This window comes from Salvelinus namaycush, chromosome 10, assembly GCF_016432855.1.
Source record: "Salvelinus namaycush isolate Seneca chromosome 10, SaNama_1.0, whole genome shotgun sequence".
NCBI lineage: Eukaryota > Metazoa > Chordata > Actinopteri > Salmoniformes > Salmonidae > Salvelinus > Salvelinus namaycush.
In genome coordinates, this window is record NC_052316.1 from 32,150,077 (window position 1) to 32,174,517 (window position 24,441).

Consider the following 24,441-nt stretch of genomic DNA (forward strand, 5'->3'; position numbering starts at 1 on the left):
ATCTTGTGAGATGAAAATTGACAAACTAAAGGGTGTGCAATATAGAAGAGTAGTCAGTGGACATTCTGAACCTTGTTTGACGTAAGTATGTCACATGATCAAGGAGCTATTGAAATTTGAATGTAAAAGAAAGTTTGTACTTTGTTCACGCTCCCTAACTATTTCAACTTGGAATACAAGACGCTGCTCACATTTCCACATGTTTATTAGCTTTGGAAAGCAAATTAATGTCTAAATCGTGAAAATAAGACCTGTGCAATGTTGTGCGCAATTTTTCTAACATCATGACACTTATTTGGAGTCTCTGGCTCAAGTGGTTTGAAAGCTATTGAGGTTTGAAAGCGCGAATATCCGTCGAATATCGAACTTGAAACTGTCTTAACCTCGGTTATTCTAACGAGCCCAACACGTAAATCGGCTAGTCCCCGCCCTGACCGCGTCAGTCAGTCAGTCAGTCAGTCAGTAGGCTACAATCTTTGTGCATCACGAACAGACAGGAACATTGAACTAGCTTGCAGTCAGAAATAACGGAAAGCTGAGGACCACGCCAGATCCACAAGGACATGATTGCCGCTGCTGCCCTAAAAAACATCCATCGACAAACCGCTATAGAATCTAGGCTGTCAGACAGATATCACTAGGGTAAGGCACATTTTGTTATTGTATTCTTACATGATTGATGATGAATGTACATGTTATTTTCATAGCGCATATTTCGTTACATTGTATTTCGGTTTAACTGTAAATTAGCCTAGACATTGTTGCCATGTTTGCATAGCAATATAAATATACATTTTAACTTTGGCCTGTCTATAGCCCATGTAACCCGAGCCTCCTGCACTAGCTGACACTGCCTCTGAATAATGCTAATATTGAGTTAGGCATATGCCATGTTCTGTATCTCAATTAGATTTAAACCCACACATAGGCTTTATTATTTTGTTTAAAGGCTAGAAATATGAAACGTGGTGGGAATTTCTCAAGTTTGGATAATGATATCACCTATTCCCTCATCCCCTCCCCCCTCTTCCCGAAAAGGAAAGAAGATGAAAAATGTTTCTTAAATATTATTCTCCATATGAATAACTGGTTAGCAGTATGAGTGCCTATTTATGGAAGGCAGAGAATTCACACCATAAATTAGCCATATACTGTATACCCTAATACTAAACCCTTGAGTTTGTCAGTACCCTGTGGAGAGGGAATGGTTTATGTTTTATACATTTTTGGGGGGGAGGGGGGTCATATTTATCTTAATCTTATCTAGAGATGCAATGTTGTTACCTTCTATTATGTGGTTTGAAGGTGAACTAAGAGAAGTTGGCTCTAAGGTTAGCCGATAGGCTCCGCAGTTTGCAGTATGTAGTTGAAAAGTACTGGTAGTATATGATATTTGGGATTTTCATTGTACAAGTTATTAAAAGATGTCCCAAGTCACTTACTGTTATCATTTAACACCTATTGTTACAATCCCCCCCTATTCTCTCAAAGTGATCCTGGAGTCTAATATTTTCTACATAGTTTTTCCATGGTCCTCCTAACTAATAAACCCATCTTGGACAGGATGTGTTATCCTTGGGACTGACTGGGGACTGGGTGTGATCTATCCAGACATTCATGTCTGTCCCAAATGGAACCCTATTCCCTATATATTGTATCCCGAGAGCACTCTGGTCAAAAGTAGTGCACTATATAGGGTGCCATTTGGGACACAGTCATAGTCTGTTTTGGGCAGGCCCAATAAGTCAGTGTTGGAGATTTGCAGAGTTTCCTGTCAGGAAGAGCCAGGCAAAGGATAAAACGCAGGCGGCCCAGACATCCAGGCCAGCTCACTGAGTTGACAAAGCAAACAACCTATCTAGGCTAGGGAGGAATAATTTTCAAAAAATGATCAAAGGCTATGTACAGTTTTTCCCACTGTAGTTGATTGGAGTTAAACCGATACAGAGTGTTTACTAATGCCTTATACCCATTGGAACTTCATATACATTTGTATTATACAATATACACTGAGGATACAAAACATTAAGAACACCTGCTCTTTCCATGACATTGACTGACCAGGTGAAAGCTATGATCCCTTATTGATGTCACTTGTTAAATCCACTTCAATCAGTGTAGACCAGGAATTCCCAAACTGGGGTACAATGCCATCGGGGGAACACCAAATAAAAATGTGATTCACATTTTTTTTTAAACATTTTCAAACAGTACATTTATATTTTCCACCGGGGCTATACATTTGGGTGAGTGTTCAGCTAAATAACAACACAATGACAAATTGTAATGAATACTCAGGGAGAAAAATGTGTAGATTCACGCGCAGAGCGCGGCAGGTGTTAATTTCACCTTCGCAGAAGGCAGGAATTGTGGTTACAGGTAGGCAATGATCATACACAGGTAGGCAAACAGGCAGGTGAATCAAAACTAGTACTAGTTCTCATTAACCTGTGGTGAGTTATTCACAATTTTTGATGAACATATAAGGTTTAAGATGGCTAAATAAAGAGCAAAATTATTGATTATTATATTATTATTTGTGCCCTGGTCCTATAAGAGCTCTTTGTCACTTCCCACAAGCCGGGTTGTGAGAAAAACTCACACTGATTCTTATGTTTAATAGATGTATCGTAGAGTGTGTGTATGGCAGGCTTACAATGATGGCAAAAAAAAAACATTTGAGAGTGCGCTGACCCCGGTGCTAGAGGGGGTACGCAGTTGGAGGTTGAATGTTTGAAGGGGTATAGGACTATAAAACGTTTGGGAACCACTGGTGTAGATGAAGGGGAGGAGACAGGTTAAATAAGGAGTTTTAAGCTTTGAGACAATTGAGTCATGGACTGTGTTTGTGTGGCATTCAGAGGACATCCAGTCATCTTGATACAACTGTGGGAAGCATTGGTGTCAACATGGGCCAGCATCCCTGTGGAATGCTTTCGACACCTTGTAGAGTCCATGCCCCAACAAATTGAGGCTGTTCTGATTGTAAAAGGGGGGCAACTAAATATTAGGAAGGTGTTCCTAATGTTTGGTATACTCAGTATACATTTGCAATAATACAAGTTAAGTGTCATGTTAAAAATAAATGTATTGAACCTGAACTGTCTTCCATCCTTCATGTCGAGTTACATACATGCATTATTTCCATATCTCAGGAACTCCTCAAGGAAACAATGTGTTCAATTGTATGAAGGACAATAGAGATGAAACTATAGGTCTAGTTTCCACAGTAAAATCAGTATATCTGTGACTTTGAGACAAAGTTTTAGGCTTTCCGACTCTGGTTAAAGATGGTTGTTTGTTTCTAGCACAGCGGTCTATCTAAACAGTGCAGCTGTGTTATTAAAAGTCTCACATATTTAGCTGTAGCTCTCTTGAGATATGTTTTGATAGACTATACACTTGTGTGGTTGTTTAGTGCTGAAGACTGTATATCCTTGAATTTCGAACAAAATTAAAACCATCGACAAACAAACACAGTCAAGTATATCTAACTTCTAGAATATGATACATCTATGAATTATTTAGTTGTGTCCTTATACATACTTATACACATACATATATTTATACGTAAGTAGCCTATATACATACTTATATCATGTAAATGTGACATTTTACAGAGTAACCTATACATGCCAACTAATGAAAATGCTTCCCACTGGGCACAGACGTCAGTTCAACGTCTAGTTTTGTTTTACATTTGATTCAGTTGTCAACTAACGTGAAGTCAAAATGAAATCAACAAAAATGTTAACCATCTTATTAGGGTTGGGTGAAAAGTTGGGTGAAAGTTGTGTGAAAAAAAGACAAAAATTCCTGATAATTCATTACCTTCATGATTTTTTGTAAATGTAATCAGTTTTGATTTAACCAGTTTGTGCCCAGTGGGTTACTATTCTGGTTGTATTGTTTAACATTTTTATTAATGTGCAAACAGAGTAGAATCATACTCATGCTTTGAGAAATAACTTTCCAAAATAAGAGATTATCATAGGAAAAACATATGACATCCTTTTGTCTTAATGTTGAAGAATGTTCCTCTGACTCAGATGTTGTTGATGAGTGTGAGTGTGAGTGTGAGAGAGAGAGAGAGAGAGAGAGAGAGAGAGAGAGAGAGAGAGAGAGAGAGAGAGAGAGAGAGAGAGAGAGAGAGAGAGAGAGAGAGAGAGAGAGAGAGAGAGAGAGAGAGAGAGAGAGAGAGAGAGAGAGAGAGGCGCTTGTAAGGCCTTGATGATGCTACTAGCATGGCTCTATATATTATGTTATGATTCAGTTATCCATCCTAACAGGCAGATTGTTTAGTGTATGTCAGCTATGAAATTTTGATCTAGACCAACTGCCAAAATCATGCCTCGGTTTATTGTTGTACAGTCAAATCATCAACAGTATCACCAGTACGAATTGACACACATGTTCATGTATGGAGGTATAGGTGCAACATGGTTTCTTTTCATGTTTAACAGCATGACAGGAAGCAGAGTTTAATTCACCCAAACCCCACACATAAAGGAAACCTTATTATTCACAGTTCCAGCTAAATGTATTTGAATGTTAAACAAAAATGGCCATATTGGGGCCTGCTGTATTTGGCAGCTATTTTGTTTGACAAACAAGAGACCGACTGGTTATACGGAAGGTGATGCTTACCGTTATGGATATGTTTCTGGAGTGTGATTGGGTTGTCAGTGTGAGTGTAGCCCTAATTAGTTCCAAGTATTGTCTTGTGAAGGCTAGCTACATTTCCCCCTACAATTCCCCCTGCGTGTTCAACTAGTCTAGAAGCTGGCCATGTTGAACATATACATTTAAATGGAGCTTCCAGGCTTTTTTTTCAACCAAAAGGCAGCCCTGCCACTTGGTTTGATAAAAAGCTAATGGATGGGGATGGAGAAATTTAACCACTTTCAAATAAAAAAATTGAGCTTTGATTGTAAAGATTGGCACATAAAAGGACTAAATATATTTTGAAGCTATATATTGTTTATAAATACATTGTTTGCAAACAATCCCTAAATCTCTGTCTCAGCAGGAGCCATGATTCCTGTGACGGAGTTCCGGCAGTTCTCAGAGCAGGAGCCAGCATTCCGGGTTCTGAAGCCCTGGTGGGATGTGTTCACAGACTACCTCTCTGTGGTCATGCTAATGATCGGAGTGTTCGGATGCACCCTACAGGTTAGTGCACAGACTACCTCTCTGTCATCATGCTCATGATCTGAGTGTTCGGATGCACAGTACAAGGTCAGTATCTTCAAACCGCACAATATCTCCTTTCCCTGCCTCAGAGTGTCCAAAAGGCCTGACTATCTAATGAACAAGGTGCATACACATTATAATTATAAGTCCTATACCTAGTGGGGCAAAAGTGGTTGAATTGATGACATAATGAGAAATATGTTGTAGTTCACACAGTATGCCTTGTGTGCTGTGTCGTTAGGATGTTATAGCAGATATTAGCCTTTAAAGTAACTTGCTAATTCACTGCTCTGTAGATCTACTGTGTCCTGTCCTGTAGTCACAAACAGCCCAGTGTTGGGTTCATGTAAGCTGCACAGTATAGCGGGAGTTTACCAACGGAAAGGGGAAGACATTCCTGCACTCCACACATACACACACTCACACAGACACTGCGCACCAAAAATGTCTCCCCCGCCTGCCCCACCACGTCTTCATAAACACATGGGCTTCATCCGAAATGGTACCCTATTCCCTATATACGTAGTACACTTCTTTTGTCCAGAGCCATCTGGAACACAGCCATGATTCCAGCGACCAGTGGGCTGTCACTTCCCTTCCCCTCACCACTCTGACCAGCTGCAGAGAGAGAGGGTGGAGCCCTCCCTTACGAAAAAAAACATGAATTTCACATGATCACATGTGAAGTGTTCCACAATCACATTTTGATCTGTTCACATGTGATTTTATGTGAAGTTAATGTTATAACATGTGACAACATGTGAAGCAAAATGTGATAATGAATCTACATGAAACTACTCGTGAAATCATGTTTTTCCACGTGAAATTGTAAGGATTAACCCGAGCCGCTACCTTCTCCTCTATAAACCCTTGTAGATTATAAGTAATTATTTTTTAGAAAAGCACAAAACACCATTGACAGGAACTTGTTTATTGGGGTGAGAATATCCCGTGTTGTCCCTTGAACCAAGGGAAGGGTCACTACAAAAATAATGACTATTTTGAAAAACTGCTTTCACAGTTTGTAAATAGTGGGTGATTTCCAAACACGACCCATCTGACGACCCTCATTAGTTTACATTGGTAGTTTACATGGTGAACTAAACCGCAACCTAGTCAAAGCAGACAGCACTGTCCCTAATTAATACATTTCCTGGTATTATGGGACTGTTTGTCTCAGTTTACAGTAGTGGAGGTAAACACTGGCTCTGCCAAAGGGACATTTTTAGCTTTACACACACAAGTGTAGCTACCTCATGTAGATGGACGGTAAGGGGGAGGGTGAGAGAGAGTGAGAGAGAGAGAGAGAGAGAGAGAGAGAGAGAAAGAGAGCAGGACAGAGAGAGAGAGACAGAGAGAGGGAGAGAAAGTAAAAGAAGAGAAAGATCAAGAGTGAGATCAGGAGAGTGAGAAAGAGAAGTGTGTGTGTGTGTGTGTGTGTGTGTGTGTGTGTGTGTGTGTGTGTGTGTGTGTGTGTGTGTGTGTGTGTGTGTGTGTGTGTGTGTGTGTGTGTGTGTGTGTGTGTGTGTGTGTGTGTGTGTGTGTGTGTGTGTGTGTTTGTGTGTGTGTGAGAGAGAGGACCAGGGTGTGTAGAATTCTGCTGATCTCTGTTGTCATGACGTGGTCCTTTCTGGGTATAGATCGTGGCTTCCCCCTCTCACTCTCTCCTACACCCAGGTTCTGTTATCTCAGGTCGTAAATTCCTGGCGGAGACTCTCTCCCCCTGGCCATACTGAAAGAGAGACCACAGAGTGAACAGAGGATTTGACGTGGCCGAACTCTTAAATCCCCAAAATATGAAAATAAAACTATATGTCCACTTGTGAGAATGTGGGAAGAGTCCGTGGTCACTTAAAGGACAGTTATGTTGAGTGTGTTTCATTTGGTGACCTCACTAAGGACAGGAAATACACATAACTATATCTCTGAATGTGTACATTTCTCAATTATGGTGTTTGCATCTAATTCTTGTATAAAATGAATGAGTAAAGATGAAACTATTTGTGAAATTATGTAATGTGATGTTAACCCTTTAATGTGAGAGAATTGTATTCCCTTTAAAGTTTAACTAAGTCATTGGCCCGCTCCCGTGAGCACAGACATGATCTGGCGTCATGGAACAGCCCTTTCCTATTGTTAAGAATAAAACCCCCTCCTGAGGAAAGAAAGACTTTGATCTTCAGGGAAACAGAAAGAGAGAGAGACTCGGATGAACTCTCCAGCAGATGGACTGGATTCCAACAGAGAAGATCACAACGACACATGGGCGTAAATATATATTGATTGCAATTATTCCCGAATGAGTGAGCGTTCATGTGCAAAGGATTAGCATTTCAATTAATATAATTATCAACTGTGTGTAGTGATCCCTTTTGTCTTTCCCGCTTCTTTCTCAGTCCACACCCACTTACCTTTGTCCACCAAGCCGTCATATCGGCTTAGCCCACTTGGGAATCTTCCCTATTCTTGTTAGTAAGCAATATCTACTGTTTGTTTGTTTATTCATTTCTGTGATTATTTAGTTAGTTAGTAAATAAACGATTAAGCCAATTGGTGTATGGATGATTGATAGTTTAGGCTGGGTTCCTGCAGATAACCAACAATTTACGACGTTTGGAATGAGACTGACGTGAGGTAAATAATAATCCACTTTTAATGATGCCAAAGGCACTACATATTATGGTGCCCCGTGTGAGGCATCTAATATAGAACGAGACTTTACTGTTGAATTATGTATATATCAATTGTGCAAACAGAATTGTACAAACAGACTGCGTTATATACAGATTGGTTGTGTGTGTGTTTCCATTTGAACAAGCTATGGGGTGTGCCTCCGGTGTCGATAGAGTCAGAACAATGAGCTGTAAATTACAGATTTAGTCTGTTAGGCTAAACGGTACTATTTCTGTCGGTCAATATTAATTTCTAAAGCAAGGGCATAGAGCCAGGAAGGTTAGAAATTAGAGGATAGATTTGTCAGTGCGGGTAGGCCACATGTGTATCTGTTTTTATGTATCGTGTCGCTTCGGTTATATAATGCTAGCAAAGTATGCTGAATGGGTTAATGTGAGACGTCGCTAGTAAAAACCTTGTTCAATGCGGTATTGAATCTCTTGTGCTGTATAAGAATTGCAGTGGTTTCTGACGTAGCCAGTGGGTAACGTTAGCAATACATTTCTAGCGCTAGGATACAATCCAGATTCTTATAGAAATTTGAAAAATAAACGTTTGGCCAAACGTGGGCTATTTCTGCCTCCCGCGTTTCAGAACCGGGTAGGCTCAGTCATGATTAATTTCTCGAGCGAGGACAAAGAGCCAGCCGATTTGAAATTGAGTAGATATTAGCTTGACTAATAATTATCTTTCTCTCTCGTGTTTCCAGGCGAGTAGAACACGGTGCATTTCGTTGTTTGCCGCGCATTCCGGTTAAAACATCGCGAAAATAATGCAGGGAAATGGTTTGAACGTAATGACGTTATAAGTAAAACCACCCTAGTTTGTGCTTGGAAGTGAGATTTCTGTACAAATAGGATTAGCTTAGCACGAGATGCTAAGCTAACAAAGGGAAAACATAATTTTCTTTTTCCTGTGTCACGTTGAAATTCCTCTGCTTTGCGCGACGGAAGTCCCGCCCTTTGTACTTCCATTTGATTTCAGCTTTCTGCGAATGCTGGTGGTGAAGAATCGCCAGTACATTTCTTGTAAAAGAATTAGGTGACACCCAAACGTGGATCACATTAAGATATCCAGCCAATCGCAATTGACTGGATATCGATGTCTCATTCAATATAACTAATATGTATAAATGCCAGATTTCCCTTTTCAGGTGGATCTTTTAAATAATATACAAATTGAGTGGTTTTCTAAAATGTCACAATGCTCTCAGGTTAATTAAAGTTTAATTCCCAAATAGCCTATACAGGTTTAATTTATCATTAAAATAGATCAATCAGTAAAATATGCTTTTGCAAAGCACATTCAATTAACCCCAGTACTGACGGAAGTCCCGCGTCCAGCGGGAATCCCATGTGGCTTTGGCCTTAGGGATATGTGAAACTAGTGGTGAATGTACCCCAATATTTAAACTACTGTTTACACTTATGATAATCCAGACACTCAATTGATTGGATAACATTGTCTCAGTCAATTTAATAAGTTAAATTGTCGAACATACCTTAAGGTTCTTCCAATTAAATGAGACATTTTAAACTTTCCAATAGTAACCTAGATGAACCAACTTCCCAGGTTAATTCAAGTTTAATTCCCAGATAGCCTATCCATGTATGATTAATCATTATCATTGATTAATCAATACAATTTGCTTTTGCAAATTCATTCACGTCCAACTCCCACATTACTGGTACAGTACTGATGGTTCATTAACATCTATAAATAGATTAAAATTGTCTTTGCAACTTCCAACGTATTCCAAAACCAAACTTTGGAAAAATATGATTTTTTTCCCCTTTCAAATGTTCTAATAATGTGCAAGCTATCAGAGGGGGTAGTCCCCACTCGCCCGCTAATTAGTGAATCTCACCCATAAAATGTTTCATCTCTGACCTCAGCAGCGATACCAACCCTAATTATGCCATTAGCGGAAAAACAGCAGACATGGCGAACAACGCTCTCCAAAATCAACCATCGGGCGCAGGCCTCGTAAAGGTTCTCTCCAGTCTAGCCCTGATATCTTGCCATCCGAGATTGGCATCGGTCCAATACCACAGTGCACTGCTGAAGCACGAGCAGGTAACGGTAGACATAAAGGGACAAGTGGAGAGAACCAGGAAACCAATGACAAATGCAGAAAAGGGAAAGATTCTGCTAGCTATGGCTGCTAGCTACTGCGTTTTGAAAACTGAACAATTAAATGTAATTGTGAAAATGTATGATGATGAACGAGCACAAACTCTTCAACAAAATCTTCTTCTACAGGAACAAAATTGTATGCTACAGGAACAACTCAATTTAGCCAAAACTAAATACGATGATGTCCACGCCAAATTAGATAAATCTGACGAGTTATCTACAAACAGGAGCGCTCAACTTGATAACATGCATGCAGTTTTGTTGAATGCTACTCAAAGTAACAATGTTCTACTCAACATGCTGCAGACCAAAGACGATCAGTTAATAAACACAATGACTTAGTTGGATGACAAATCAGCAGAACTCATTGAAGTCGCTGACCAAATTAATGATGAGAGAACTCAGGTGATGAAGATGGAAATATTGATTTCTAAGCAAGAGGAGGAAATCTCATCACTGAATCTCTTGCTTCGTACTCAAGACCTCTATCTGCAAACAATGACAGATAAGTTTGAGACCGAAAGGAGCAAGTGCGACACTCACATGTCCAAAATCAGTACTCTAAGTGCTCAAGTGGACTCTGCAATGCAGCAGACCACCACCCTTAGGTACCATCTGGAGGAAGTCCAGAATGGTCACGCACTACTGCGTGACTACCTATCCAAGCAACCGGAGCCCTGTACTCAAAGCAGTAAAGACGATAGGTTTCAGACTTTGCCTCCCTCATGTGTCCCTCAGTCTTCCCCTCTTGGCCATTCGGCACTGAGTAATATGGTGCCTCTTGGCCAACAAAGCCAAAGCGTGCCTCTTGGCCTTTCGGCCCCAATTTCCCCACAGGAGGAACCCAACCCTCTCCGCCCGCTTGGTGCGCGGAATACCTTGACAAACTCGTCAATCATTTCCCCACCTTACAGAATAAGAGCAAATCTTAGATACTAATTACTAGTCTGCAGCTAGAAATTATGTAAACCTGGGACGAGAATACCGACAACCGCTGAAACATCTATCTATGAGAACATTTCTGAATGGTACTCTGAAGTATCCATTCTAACCTCGAAAGACTTTGATCTTCAGGGAAACAGAAAGAGAGAGAGAGACTCGGATGAACTCTCCAGCAGACGGACCGGATTCCAACAGAGAAGATCACAACGACACATGGGCGTAAATATATATTGATTGCAATTATTCCTGAATGAGTGAGCGTTGTGTGCAAAGGATTAGCATTTCAATTAATATAATTACCAACTGTGTGAAGTGATCCCTTTTGTCTTTCCCGCTTCTTTCTCAGTCCACACCCACTTACCTTTGTCCACCAAGCCGTCATATCGGCTTAGCCCACTTGGGAATCTTCCCTATCCTTGTTAGTAAGCAATATCTACTGTTTGTTTGTTTATTCATTTCTGTGATTATTTAGTTAGTTAGTAAATAAATGATTAAGCCAATTGGTGTATGGATGATTCATAGTTTAGGCTGGGTTCCTGCAGATAACCAACAATTTACGACGTTTGGAATGAGACTGACGTGAGGTAAATAATAATTAATAGAAGACTAATTGATCAGATATTAAAATATCTGAAGAGTTATATTCAGAAAATTATAACTTTGTAATCTGAAGATTTTCCGTGGTGCCCCGACTTCCTAGTTAATTACATTTACATTATTAGTTGAATCACGTAATAATAATTACAGAGAATTGATTTGATAAAATAACAGTCACCACTTTTAATGATGCCAAAGACACAACACTATACTCAGCAAGTCTGACTTTTAATTTCTCCTGTCCTGCATTAAAAGAGAGAGAGCCTCCCCCTTTTCCAGCTGATCAGGCATTTTCTTCAGACAAATTTTCCAGACAGAGTCCTCTGCCTCAGGAACCACATGGTATTTAGGCTATGTCACTGGTCTGGCTCATAAGAAAAGCAAATATTTACAAAGCTGAAGAAAAATAAACTGTATATACATCAACACATTCATGATTAGTTTATAATTGCAGTAGAACAATTGGTAATGTTGTAAGTGTTATAAAAGTGCAATGGTAGGTCAAAGAATAACATATCATTTGGTGGTACAGTATTGCATAGCGTTACAATGAGTCTGACTCCCTCTTTAGTCTGCGGTGGCTAAAACACAAATTGGTCATTTCCTGTCTGAGTCACAGTCCTACCAACGTTGTCACAGAAGGAAATGAGAAATAACATCCGATATCCCCCTCTGTTGTTTGTATTATCATTGTGTATCTAAGTTACTGTAATATACTTTTTTTGTAATGAATTCATTGGAAATTGTTCTCACTTTCCCACTGGGCACAGACGTCAGTTCAACATCTATTCCACGTTGATTCAATGTAATTGCCTAGTGGGTTAGCTCGTTATTATAAAATAAAAAAGAGCAAAAAAATAAATGTGCCTAATAAAATCTTAGGAATTTTACAATCAGTGAAGAATTTCAATATTGCAGAACTGTTTACTACTCAGTTACTGTGATATTGTGTATATATTGCCATCATTGGGTCTTGTTTGACAGTTGTATTGTCATCTTACATTTGTGCTTGCTTTATTGTGAATGTCTTTTTTGATGTTTCTTTTCTTTCAGGTGGTCCAGGACAAAATCATCTGCCTTCCACAGAGAATGTCAATGGCGAACCAAACAATACCCGTACCAAATAAAACCGAGCTGGTCTCACCTGTTGTGTCGCAGGATGTGCATGAGATGATGGGCCTGAAAACCAACCTGGACCTTCAACAGTACAGCTTCATAAACCAGATGTGCTACGAGAAAGCCCTGCACTGGTACGCCAAGTACTTCCCTTACCTAGTCCTCATACACACCCTCATCTTCATGGTGTGTAGCAATTTCTGGTTCAAGTTCCCAGGCTCCAGCTCTAAGATAGAGCATTTCATCTCCATCTTGGGAAAGTGCTTCGACTCCCCCTGGACTACTAGAGCTCTGTCTGAGGTGTCTGGAGAGAACCCAGAGGAGAAGGTATTGTTGGTATGTGTTTGTACAGTATGTAGTGTATGTATGAATGGATATATGTTTGTATGTAAACTGAGTGTACAATACATTAAGAACACCTTCCTAATATTGAGTTGAACCCACCCCTCCACAGAGATGCTGATGCTGGCCCATGTTGACTCCAATGCTTCCCACGGTTGTCTCAAGTTGACTGAATGTCCTTTGGGTGGTGGACCATTCTTGATACACACGAGAAACTGTTGAGCGTGAAAAACCAAGCAGTGTTGCAGTTCTTGACACAAACTGGTGCGCCTGGCACCTACTACCATACCCCGTTCAAAAGCACTTAAATCTTTTTTCTTACCCATTCACCTTCTGAATGGCACACATACACAATCTCAATTATCTCAAGGCTCTAAAATCCTTCTTTAACTGGTCTCCTCCCCTTCATCTACACAGATTGAAGTGGATTTAACAAGTGACATCAATAAGGTATCATAGCGTTCACCTGGATTCACCTGGTCCAGTCTATGTCTTGGAAAGAGCATGTGCTTATAATGTTTTGTACACGCAGTGTATATATGTACAGTTGAAGTCAGAAGTTTACATACACTTAGGTTGGCGTCATTAAAACACGTTTTTCAACCACTCCACAAATTTCTTGTTAACAAACTATAGTTTTAGTCGGTTAGGACATATACTTTTTGCATGACACAAGTAATTCTTCCAACAATTGTTTACAGACAGATTATTTAACTTATAATTCACTGTATCACAATTCCAGTGGGTCAGAAGTTTACATACACTAAGTTGACCATGCCTTTAAACAGCTTGGAAAATTCCAGAAAATTATGTCATGGCTTTAGAAGCTTCTGATAGGGTAATTTACATAATTTGAGTCAATTGGAGGTGTACCTGTGAATGTATTTCAAGGCCTACCTTCAAACTCAGTGCCTCTTTGCTTGACATCATGGGAAAATAAAAAGAAATCAGCCAAGACCTCCAAAAAAAATTGTAGACCGCGGGTCTGGTTTATACTTGGGAGCAATTTCCAAATGCCTGAAAGTACCAGATTCATCTGTACAAACAATAGTATGCAAGTATTAACACCATGGGACCATACAGCCGTCATACCGCTCAGGAAGGAGACACGTTCTGTCTCCTAGAGATGAACGTAGTTTGGTGCGAAAATTGCAAATCAATCACAGAACAACAGCAAATGACCTTATGAAGATGCTGGAGGAAACAGGTACAAAAGTATCTATATCCACAGTAAAACAAGTCCTATATCGACATAACCTGAAAGGCCGCTCAGCAAGGAAGAAGCCACTGCTCCAAAATCGCCATAAAAAAGCCAGACTACGGTTTGCAACTGCACATGGGGACAAAGATCGTACTTTTTGGAGAAATGTCCTCTGGTCTGATGAAACAAAAATAGAACTGTTTGGCCATAATGACCATCGTTACGTTTGGAGGAAAAAGGGGGAGCTTGCAAGCCGAAGAACACCATCCCAACCGTGAGGCACGGGGGTGGCAGCATCATGTTTTGGGAGTGCTTTGCTGCAGGAGAGACTGGTGCACTTCACAAAATAGATGGCATCATGAGGTAGGAAAATTATGTGGATATATTGAAGCAACATCTCAAGACATCCGTCAGGAAGTTAAAGCTTGGTCACAAATGGGTCTTCCAAATAGACAATGACCACAAGCATACTTCCAAAGTTGTGGCAAAATGGCTTAAGGACAACAAAGTCAAGGTATTGGAGTGGCCATCACAAAGCCCTGACCTCAATCCCATAGAAAATTTGTGGGCAGAACTGAAAAAGCATGTGCGAGCAAGGAGGCCTACAAACCTGACGCAGTTACACCAGCTCTGTCAGGAGGAATGGGCCAAAATTCACACAACTTATTGTGGGAATGTTGTGGAAGGCTACCTGAAACATTTAACCCAAGTTAATCAATTTAAAGGCAATGCTACCAAATAATAATTGAGTGTATGTAAACCTCTAACCCACTGGGAATGTGATGAAAGAAATAAAAGCTGAAATAAATCATTCTCTCTACTATTATTCTGACATTTCACAGTCTTAAAATAAAGTGGTGATCCTAACTGACCTAAAACAGGGACTTTTTACTGGGATTAAATGTCAGGAATTGTGAAAAACTGAGTTTAAATGTATTTGGCTAAGGTGTATGTAAACTTCCGACTTCAACTGTATGTATTGTTGTAGTCAAATGGCTGAGGAAACTATGGGGCAGTTTCCTGTACACAGATAAAGCCTAGGCCTGGACTGAAAACTCAATGGAGAATCTCCTTTCAAAATTCTGTTTCGTCCAGGACTAGGCTCAATCTGTTTCCTGGAAACAGCCCTATATTGGATATATTTGAAATATTTCAAATAAAATGCATTAATTAATAAATGCATTAATTTATTCATTCAAGGACAACAAGAACAACAGTGCCAGCAAAGCGATCCTCAACGTGTCTGTAGAGGGGAACCTGGACAGCCTGGAGAAGACCCAGTCCCTCAAATCCATCCCAGAGAAGATCGTAGTGGACAAGCCCACAGCCAGCGCCCTGGATAAGAAGGAAGGAGAACAGGCCAAAGCTCTGTTTGAGAAGGTGAAGAAGTTCCGCCTGCACGTCGAAGAGGGGGACATCCTCTATGTTATGTATGTTCGCCAGACTGTTCTCAAAGTGTTCAAGTTCCTCCTCATCATCGCGTATAACAGTGCTTTAGTCTCTGAGGTGCAGATCACAGTGAAGTGCAGTGTGGACATACAGGACATGACGGGATATAAGCATTTCTCCTGTAATCACACCATGGCCCACCTGTTCTCTAAGTTGTCGTACTGTTACCTGTGCTTCGTGGCTGTGTACGGATTCACCTGCCTCTACACTTCCTACTGGCTCTTCTACCGCTCGCTGAAGGAGTACTCCTTTGAATACGTGAGGCAAGAAACGGGAATCGATGACATCCCAGACGTGAAGAATGACTTTGCCTTCATGCTGCACATGATCGACCAGTACGACCCACTGTACTCCAAAAGGTGTAAAATATATATTTTTTGAAAATTGTAAATTGTTTCAAGTAATTCAGCTCTCCGTTGCTGTTGATAGGTATGTAATGCCTCCAATTGTAAAACAAACCATTCGGGTGCAGTTGTATGGCTACCCTCTGCTCCAACCTTTCGGAGTTGGAATAAAGCAGAAGACAAAAGCAGAAGTTTCCATGGCATATCTGTCTACATTGGACAAAAACGTATTCTTCTTCTTTCTTTCTCTCAGGTTCGCAGTGTTCCTGTCTGAGGTCAGTGAGAACAAACTGAAACAGCTGAACCTGAACCACGTGTGGACACCAGAGAAGCTGCGTCAGAGACTGCTGACCAACCATAACAACAGACTGGAGCTGCAGCTCTTCATGCTGTCTGGGCTCCCAGACACCATCTTCGAGGTGACAGAGCTCCAATCCCTGAAGCTAGAGATCATCAACAACGTATCCATCCCAGCCTCCATCGCCCAGCTGGAAAACCTCCAGGAGCTGTCTCTGTATCAGTGTTGCTTAAAGATCCACACCACAGCCACTTCCTTCCTCAAGGATAACCTTAAGGTATGCTATTCTGGTAGTCTTTGGTGTGGCATGTTTTTATTTATTTTTTATTAATAAAGTATCGTTCCATCTTTATGTAAGGTGCTCAGGGTAAAGTTTGATGACAGCAGGGAGCTGCCTCATTGGCTGTACCACCTACGGAATCTAGAGGAGCTCTACCTCATTGGCTCACTGAGTCCTGACGCTTCTAAGAATGTGGTTCTGGAGTCTCTAAGGGAGCTGAAGAATCTGAAGACCCTGTCGCTCAAAAGTAACTTTACAAAGATCCCCCAGTCCATCGTGGACGTGTCCAGCCACCTGCAGAGACTGTACGTTTACAACGATGGCACCAAGCTGGTGATGCTCAACAACCTGAAGAAGATGGTGAACCTGACTGAACTGGAGCTGGTGCACTGTGACCTGGAACGCATCCCACATGCTGTATTTAGCCTCACGAACCTACAGGTATGATATGCCATACTTTGACCGCCTGCTATGTTCGCCTACAGTGTCTCCACACTGAGTGGTCCACAATGTGTTTTTTAAATATGTAATGACTTATTCCTTTAAGCTCCTAGTTGAGCAAAGGGCCTTAAAGGTGCATCTCCAGCTAACTCTGTTCTGGGCTGTTTTCTTGACTTCAAATATGTCATATGTATTGCCAATTCCTGTAATATTGTGGAGTGACACTTAAAATACATTTGTATAACTCTAACTCTACAGGAGTTGGACTTGAAGGAAAACAACCTGCGCTCCATTGAGGAGATAGTCAGCTGCCAGCACCTCCACAAGCTGACGTGCCTGAAACTCTGGCACAACAGTATCTGCTACATCCCTGAGCACATCAAGAAGCTGGGCAGCCTGGAGCGCCTCTACTTCAGTCATAACAAGATAGAGATCTTGCCCTCGCACCTGTTCTTATGCAACAAGCTTCGTTACCTGGATCTGTCCAACAACGACATCCGGTTCATTCCGCCGGAGATTGGCGTCCTACAGAGTCTTCAGTATTTCTCTGTCACGTGCAACAAGATCGAGAACCTCCCAGATGAGCTCTTCTTTTGCAAGAAGCTCAAAACCCTCAAGCTGGGCAAGAATACGCTGTCATTGCTCTCACCAAAGATCTCATACCTGGTTCTATTGACACACCTGGAACTGAAGGGCAACCATTTTGAGCTCCTGCCTCCAGAGCTGCGGTTCTGCCGGGCGTTGAAGCGTGGCGGCCTAGTGGTGGAGGACGTCCTGTTTGAAACCTTGCCTTCGGATATCAGAGACAAAATGAAGGCTGAGTGAAATGCCTTACAGAATCTGTGCAAAAGGCCCTGCGATACATTAGCATCCTGTCCAGGGGGTGTACTTGTACATCAAGCTGCCTCACATTACATAAACAGGAGATTGGCTCCTGCCCTATGGGCCTATCTGGCTCGGACAAAGCAAGTTACTTATATGTGCAAAAAGAAAATGCCAATCTTGTCTTAATCTGACAATCATAGTCTACCAAAATTGTAGATTTTACTGTATACTTAGTTTATCATGATCAAACTCTAAGCAGTATACTGTTCTGGGGTGGAAATTGTGATATTCATGCACAGCAAATTCTCCAGTGTTAAATCAACACTTACAGTGACAATCTTTCTATACGGGTCCACACGATTAACACTTTTAGTGTTATGCAATAACACTTCATATAGTATTTTTAACACTAGGAAGTGTATATAGTTTACACTAATGGTGTTATGCAATAACACCTCATATAGTATTTTTAACACCAGGAAGTGTATATAGTTTACACCAATGGTGTTATGCAATAACACCTTATATAGTATTTTTAACCATTACGCAAAGAGGTCTGTATCTGTTGACAAGGTCGCTGGTGTTGGATTAAGGAGATTACAATAACAATGACGTCTTTAATACTACTTGTTCTTATGTAAGCATTTACAAAGACTTCAGGACTGGCAGCAGACATATTCGAATTTGAATAAGTATAACCATAGACCACTTAAACTGATACAACACTTCCATTCATGGGTGCCAAAAACAACAAATTTAAAGCCACGCCTCAACTAAGCCACACCTCCAATATAATTTCCCAGTGCCTTGCCTTTTCAAGTTAATTGTAGATTTACATGACAGTATTTGTTAGTGGCAGAGACATGGTTGTTGAATTTATTAATTTCACTCCTGTGGACTTCCCACTAGAGGTGAATGTTATCATTAAAATGTAATGCTTTAGGACAATACATTAAATATATAAGGCCTTACTTTCATGGCCAAGTTTTACCCTAACACAGTGGTGTTAGGACAATCCTGGTTTAGAGGCCACATCTGCAAGTCACATTATGCAGGCTTGCAAAGTGATGTAATTCCTATACGAAACCAGATTTTTAATCATTCAGAATGAATGTAAGGGTTAGGAACATTGTGAGGAGACTACCTAAGTCAGGGATGGGCAACTCCAGTCTTCAGGGTCCAGATGGGTGTCACATTTTTTCCCTTTCCCTAGCAAACACAGCTGATTAAACTAATTACGTTCTAAATTAGCTAGGGCAAAATGTTGACTCCAATCAGGCCCCTTGGGGCCCGAGTTTCCCACCCCTTATCTAAACCATTTAAACTGGAACAGCCATTTAAGTAATAGTTGCATTTATTGCATCCATCTGATTGGATTAGTTGAGAAAAATGTATGTTATTTAAAAATCGTATTTGTGTACAATAATATTAATCAATCAATGTACATGCAAAAACACAGATATTAAAAACAATCCTAAAAATGACTCCCTCCAGTAGAGCATGCTGGGAAATGTGATAATGATGGGCATGGTTTTATTGGGAATGTTTTACTCTCCACAGAGTAAAACTGACAGAGAGTAAAACAGACACAATCACATTCTCACACTTAACATTGGATATAAACACTAACACTGGGGTTATTTTACACTACTGAGTGTTAATTTCAGATTTAATTTAACTCCTGAATCAACACTAGAAATGTTACACTGAAAAATCTACACTAGGTAACACTGGCCAATTTGCTGTATGTTTTGAGTAATATGTCTAAGTGTTACTTCATGTCAGAAGGGAATATGGCTTTGTGATGTAATTAAATGGTTCTTAACAATATAATTAGTCACAGGAAAGGTATATTTTGTAATGGTGCGTTGTTCATCCGCACCTGCCCGCAATTACTAATAACCCATCCGCAACCGCCCGTCTATATGTGATAAAGTGAATATCTAACTTGCTAATATAAAACAATGTGCTGTAGGATAGTGTGAGATGCCGGAACGATTTGACAGGGGGTGCAGGATTCTGTTTTGCCTGATTTAGATATGTTTCTGCTTATAATTTCAGACATTTTGGTAGGCTATTTGTTATTCAACTTGTCATTAGGCCTATATGTTGCCCTAGAAGACTAAATAAACCTTTGATCACCAGAATAATGTCATACATTGATAGAAATAATGCTTCAATCTAGTTGACATGGGTAAAAAAGATTCTCTGTGCAACATCTCCAAATTACATCAGTTTGACCGGTTCTAAGGAAATAGAAAAGTGTGAAAATGACCCAACATGTTTCTGATAAGATTTCAGTTCAGCTTGGATGCATATTTTATGTGGTTGAAATAGCTTACTGTCAGCTTTTATGATAAAGATATCACCTCTACAGACACTATCTAACTGCGCATTCACATTCTCTCAAGATGCTGAAAGAAAGAAATCTAATTTCTCCACTCTTGTTCCCAAGTTCAAATTTTGCTTACATTTGATGTATCATTTTACTTAAATAAATGCGTAATTCTACAGGAGTTAATATTACGTCTATGTGAGAGGTTATAGACTTACAGTCAGTGTTCAGATTTCAGTTTCCATTTAACTCATCTGAACAGTAGGCTACAGTTCCCTTGACGTGCCATAGGCCTATTTGAAGTCCATCTTGTGACTGTGGAATTTGTATAGCGCCTCACAATCACCACACACAACATTGCCAGCACCGCTATCATCCTCTTTAAACACTTCACCAATTCTTTCCCAAACATTACTTTTCTTGGCTCTCTCTTCTCTTTATTTTCAACTCTCCATTTCACAGCTTTTCTCTTATTGAATTAAAGTCCGACATTGGCCTTTTTGCCTCCATGGATAGATGTTTACTTTTTTCTGCCCATTCCCAAGTGCATTTGGGGTTTGCCGTGTAGGCTATTTGGTACGCTACAGTTAGGCCCTAAAGATTAAGCTTATGCACCAATGCCAGATAGCCTAAAATAATGAAAGAAAAACGTCAATGTAGCCTATAGATATACATTTCACAAGAATGATAGGTTACATTTTCAGATTTTTTAAGGTATTGTTTTCTTTTAATCAAGCCGCCTGCTACCCACCCACCCTTCATCCGCACAATATTTCATGACCCTAAACCCACCCGCCCCGCGGATATAACCGCGGGGACTGCGGGTTATGAGTCAACCCGCGCATCACTAATACTTAGCCTGGCTACCCGTCTATTTGTGCTAAGATTTGACTCCTTGTACTCTGTGTCATATGCCAAACATAATGTTTGTGGAATGATAGTACAAACAGATCTGGGACCAGGCTAAGGAATACTGTCTATCAGAGGAACTCAACAACAGGATTGCTTGTTCTTGTATTGTTGATATTGTTACTTATTACACTTGTTATACTGTATTATGCAGTGTCTAGCACAAGCTTCAATGAACATACACTGGATAGAATGTAGGCCTATAATCAGAAAGATTGAATATATACAATAATCAAAATATCGAATGTATTATCCTGAAGGGCCTCATATTTGGACTTAATTTACTGTCCAAAGATATTCTAAAATAGATATACTAAAATGTTTTTTGAAATAACTTTTCTACTCAGTCTCTATATTATGTAGTACTCGGATAATGAAAGTGCTTTATATAACAGTGTAGTTGGCTACAAGTGAAATGTGGACTCAGCTGTAACTGTTTGTCAATAGCCTGTGGCAAGACCATATTTATCAGGAGGGATAGCTAGTTTTAGTTAGTCACAGCTTACACAAGCTAAAGACCAGCCATGTTGTAATTAACATATTTTGCACACGCCTTATAGATAGAGAGAACAATAAAGTCCACGCCTTAGACATTACAGTGTATCATAATCAGAGCTGTAGATCACTGCAAAGGTGCCATGGTTAGCTGCTATCTTAATTAATAAAAACAGTATCCCTACCGTATTTAGGGCGTTATATTCTAATGTTAAATATTCCAACCATATTAATACAGATGGTAATGAGAGAAAGATAATAAAAAGGCATATCTTTTGTACATATTTTTTTATCAGATCATCTTTGCTGTGTTTGGTTCTTCATGTTGATTAATAAAAACAGCCAGATGGCAGCTGCTTTAAATGTGGCACAAACATTTTGTAGTCTGTGTTATCCTATACCTATAAACCATGTTGCATCTCATTTCATGTATAGCTGCACTCCTGGTTTCCCTCAGAGAAAGTAAACCAAGTGTTGTGTGTGGAATCAAAGTTGCACCCTAGGTGGCAGTGTTGCGCTTTGAATATAGCCATGTTCAAGTGTCTGAGGGAAATTCTTTACTACAGGGGTACTCAATTACTATTTGAGAAGGTCTGGTCACACAAATGTCCTAGGTGGCAAAGGTCAGGATGAATATTGTCATTATGCAGTGTAGTAACAAACCCCCACCTCGCAACACATGTAACCCCAAACTGTTCCAAATATTTTAAAGCTAATTTCCTGCAATTCTACACAATTATATAAGTATCCAGACCCTTTGCTATGAGACTCGAAGTTGAGTTCAGATGCATCCCGTTTCCATAGATCATCATTGAGATGTTTCCACAACCTGATTGGAGTCCACCTGTGGTAAATTCAATTGATTGGACATGATTTGGTCACACACCTGTCTATTTAAGGTCCCACAGCTGACAGTGCATGTCAGAGCAAAAATCAAGCCTTGAGTTCAAAGGAATTGTCCGTAGAGCTCCGAGACAAGAGTATGTCGAGGCACAGATCTGGGGAAGGGTACCCAGAAATGTCTGCAGCATTGAAGGTCCCCAAGAACACAGTGGCCTCCATCATTCTTAAATGGAAGAAGTTTGGAACCACCTCTTACTAGAGATGGCCACCAGACCAAAGTAAGTAATCGGGGGTGAAGGGCCTTGGTCAGGGAGGTGACCAAGAACTCGATGGTCACTCTGACAAAGCTCCAGAGTTTCTCTGTGGAGATGGGAGAACCTTCCAGAAGGACAACCATCTCTGCAGCACTCCCCCAATCAGGCAATGATGGTAGAGTGGCCAGACGGAAGCCACTCCTCAGTAAAAGGCACATGACAGCCCGCTTGGAGTTTGCCAAAAGGCATTTAAAGGACTCTGACCATGAGAAACAAGATTCCCTTGTCTGATAAAACCAAGATTGAAATCTGGCCTGAATGCCAAGCGTCAAGTCTGGAGGAAACCAGACACCGCTCATCATCTGGCCAATACCATTTTGTTTTCAGCGGCAGGGCCTGGGAGACTAGTCAGGATCGAGAGAAAGATGAACGGAGCAAAGTACAGAGAGATACTTGATGAAAACATGCTCCAGAGCGCTCAGGACCTCAGACTGGGGTGAAGGTTCACCTTCTAACAGGACAACGACCCTAAGCACACAGCCAAGACAACGCAGTAGTCTCTGAATGTCAATGAGTGGCCCAGCCAGAGCCCGGACTTGAACCCGATCGAACGTCTCTGGAGCGACCTGAAAATAGCTGTGCAGCGACACTCCCCATCCAACCTGACAGAACTTGAGAGGATCTGCAGAGAAGATTGGGAGAAACTTCCCAAATACAGGTGTGCCAAGCTTGTAGCGTCATACCCAAGAAGGCTGTAATCGCTGCCAAAGGTGCTTCAACAAAGTACTGAGTAAAGGGTCTGAATACTAATGTAAATGTGATATTTCAGTTAAATCTTTTAAATACATTTTTTTTAATTGATAAAAACCTGTTTTTGCTTTGTCATTATGGGATATTGTGTGTAGATTGATAAGGGTGGGAAACGATTTAATAAATTTTAGAATAGGGCTTTAACGTAACAAAGTGTGGAAAAGTCAAGGGGTCTGAATACTTTCTGAATGCACTGTATATAATTAAGAATTGACAAAACAGATTCTTTCAGAGCGGCATGACTGAGAAGACAAAGAACTGATCGGAAGTGCAGTAGCCTACATGTAGGCCTATTAACCTAAAGAAATAGAGCTGTTGTTATACAGATGGTGGATCTTAATTTGATCAACCCAAGGCAGGACATTTTAAACTTGTAGTGTATTTTGAGTTTTTAAAATACTTCTGAAGTTTGTAATTTCCACTTCAAATTTCAGACTTGAATTTCGCTTACGAAAAATGTATCAACCCCAACATAAATGTCCATTAATTAAAATCCACATAATAGTTCACATTTCCTGTTGCTGTAGGATTATTTGTCTGCTGTAGCAAACTGGCTCAAATTAAGATCCTACATCTGTACTGAATACTCTTAATGATCATCCAAAATAAAATAATGATTCATAACTTTGGCCTTTGTTCATTCAACAGAAGTGCTCCAACCTCTCTTTGTTCCATGTTCCTGGCAAGCTGCCCAGTCCAAGACAATGGCTATATTTGTGCTATGCAGCATTTCTTTGGCCCATGAACACGGCTTGTTCTATTAAGGGCATGTTACAGAGAACATAGTGGCATTCTGAATGGCACATAGGCACAGTATTGATAATAATCATCCACAGGATAGATAGCTACTTTATTTTCCATGTTATTAGAAATTGAAATCTGTCTTCTTAACACCACCCTCTCCTCCCACATGTTGAGAGACACAGCATTTCAATCTAACATACACTACCGATCAAAG

General features: G+C 40.4%; 1 protein-coding gene across 2 annotated transcripts; it reads left to right on the forward strand.

Annotated features, from left to right (window-relative positions):
- Window positions 1–472: 472 nt before the first annotated feature.
- LOC120054957 (volume-regulated anion channel subunit LRRC8C-like) lies at window positions 473–19,981 on the forward strand. 2 transcript variants are annotated; one of them, XM_039002746.1, is made up of 7 exons: window positions 473–642; window positions 5,027–5,172; window positions 12,595–12,984; window positions 15,401–16,008; window positions 16,247–16,568; window positions 16,650–17,012; window positions 17,271–19,981. In XM_039002746.1, exons 2-7 carry the CDS (start codon window positions 5,035–5,037, stop codon window positions 17,835–17,837), a joined length of 2,388 nt encoding a protein of 795 aa, XP_038858674.1. In that variant the 5' UTR covers window positions 473–642; window positions 5,027–5,034; the 3' UTR covers window positions 17,838–19,981. The 2 variants fall into 2 exon arrangements, with proteins under 2 accessions (XP_038858674.1, XP_038858675.1); XM_039002747.1 differs by having other exon boundaries at window positions 5,030–5,172.
- The last annotated feature ends 4,460 nt before the right edge of the window (window positions 19,982–24,441 follow it).

What these genes read in the sequence shown, in the direction of transcription:
- LOC120054957 (XM_039002746.1), top strand. Translation starts at nt 5,035, where the DNA reads ATGATTCCTGTGACGGAGTTCCGGCAGTTCTCAGAGCAGGAGCCAGCA. An exon ending in TGTTCGGATGCACCCTACAG is followed by an intron (nt 5,173 to 12,594) that starts GTTAGTGCACAG and finishes CTTTTCTTTCAG; the next exon opens with GTGGTCCAGGACAAAATCAT. An exon ending in GACCCACTGTACTCCAAAAG is followed by an intron (nt 16,009 to 16,246) that starts GTGTAAAATATA and finishes TCTTTCTCTCAG; the next exon opens with GTTCGCAGTGTTCCTGTCTG.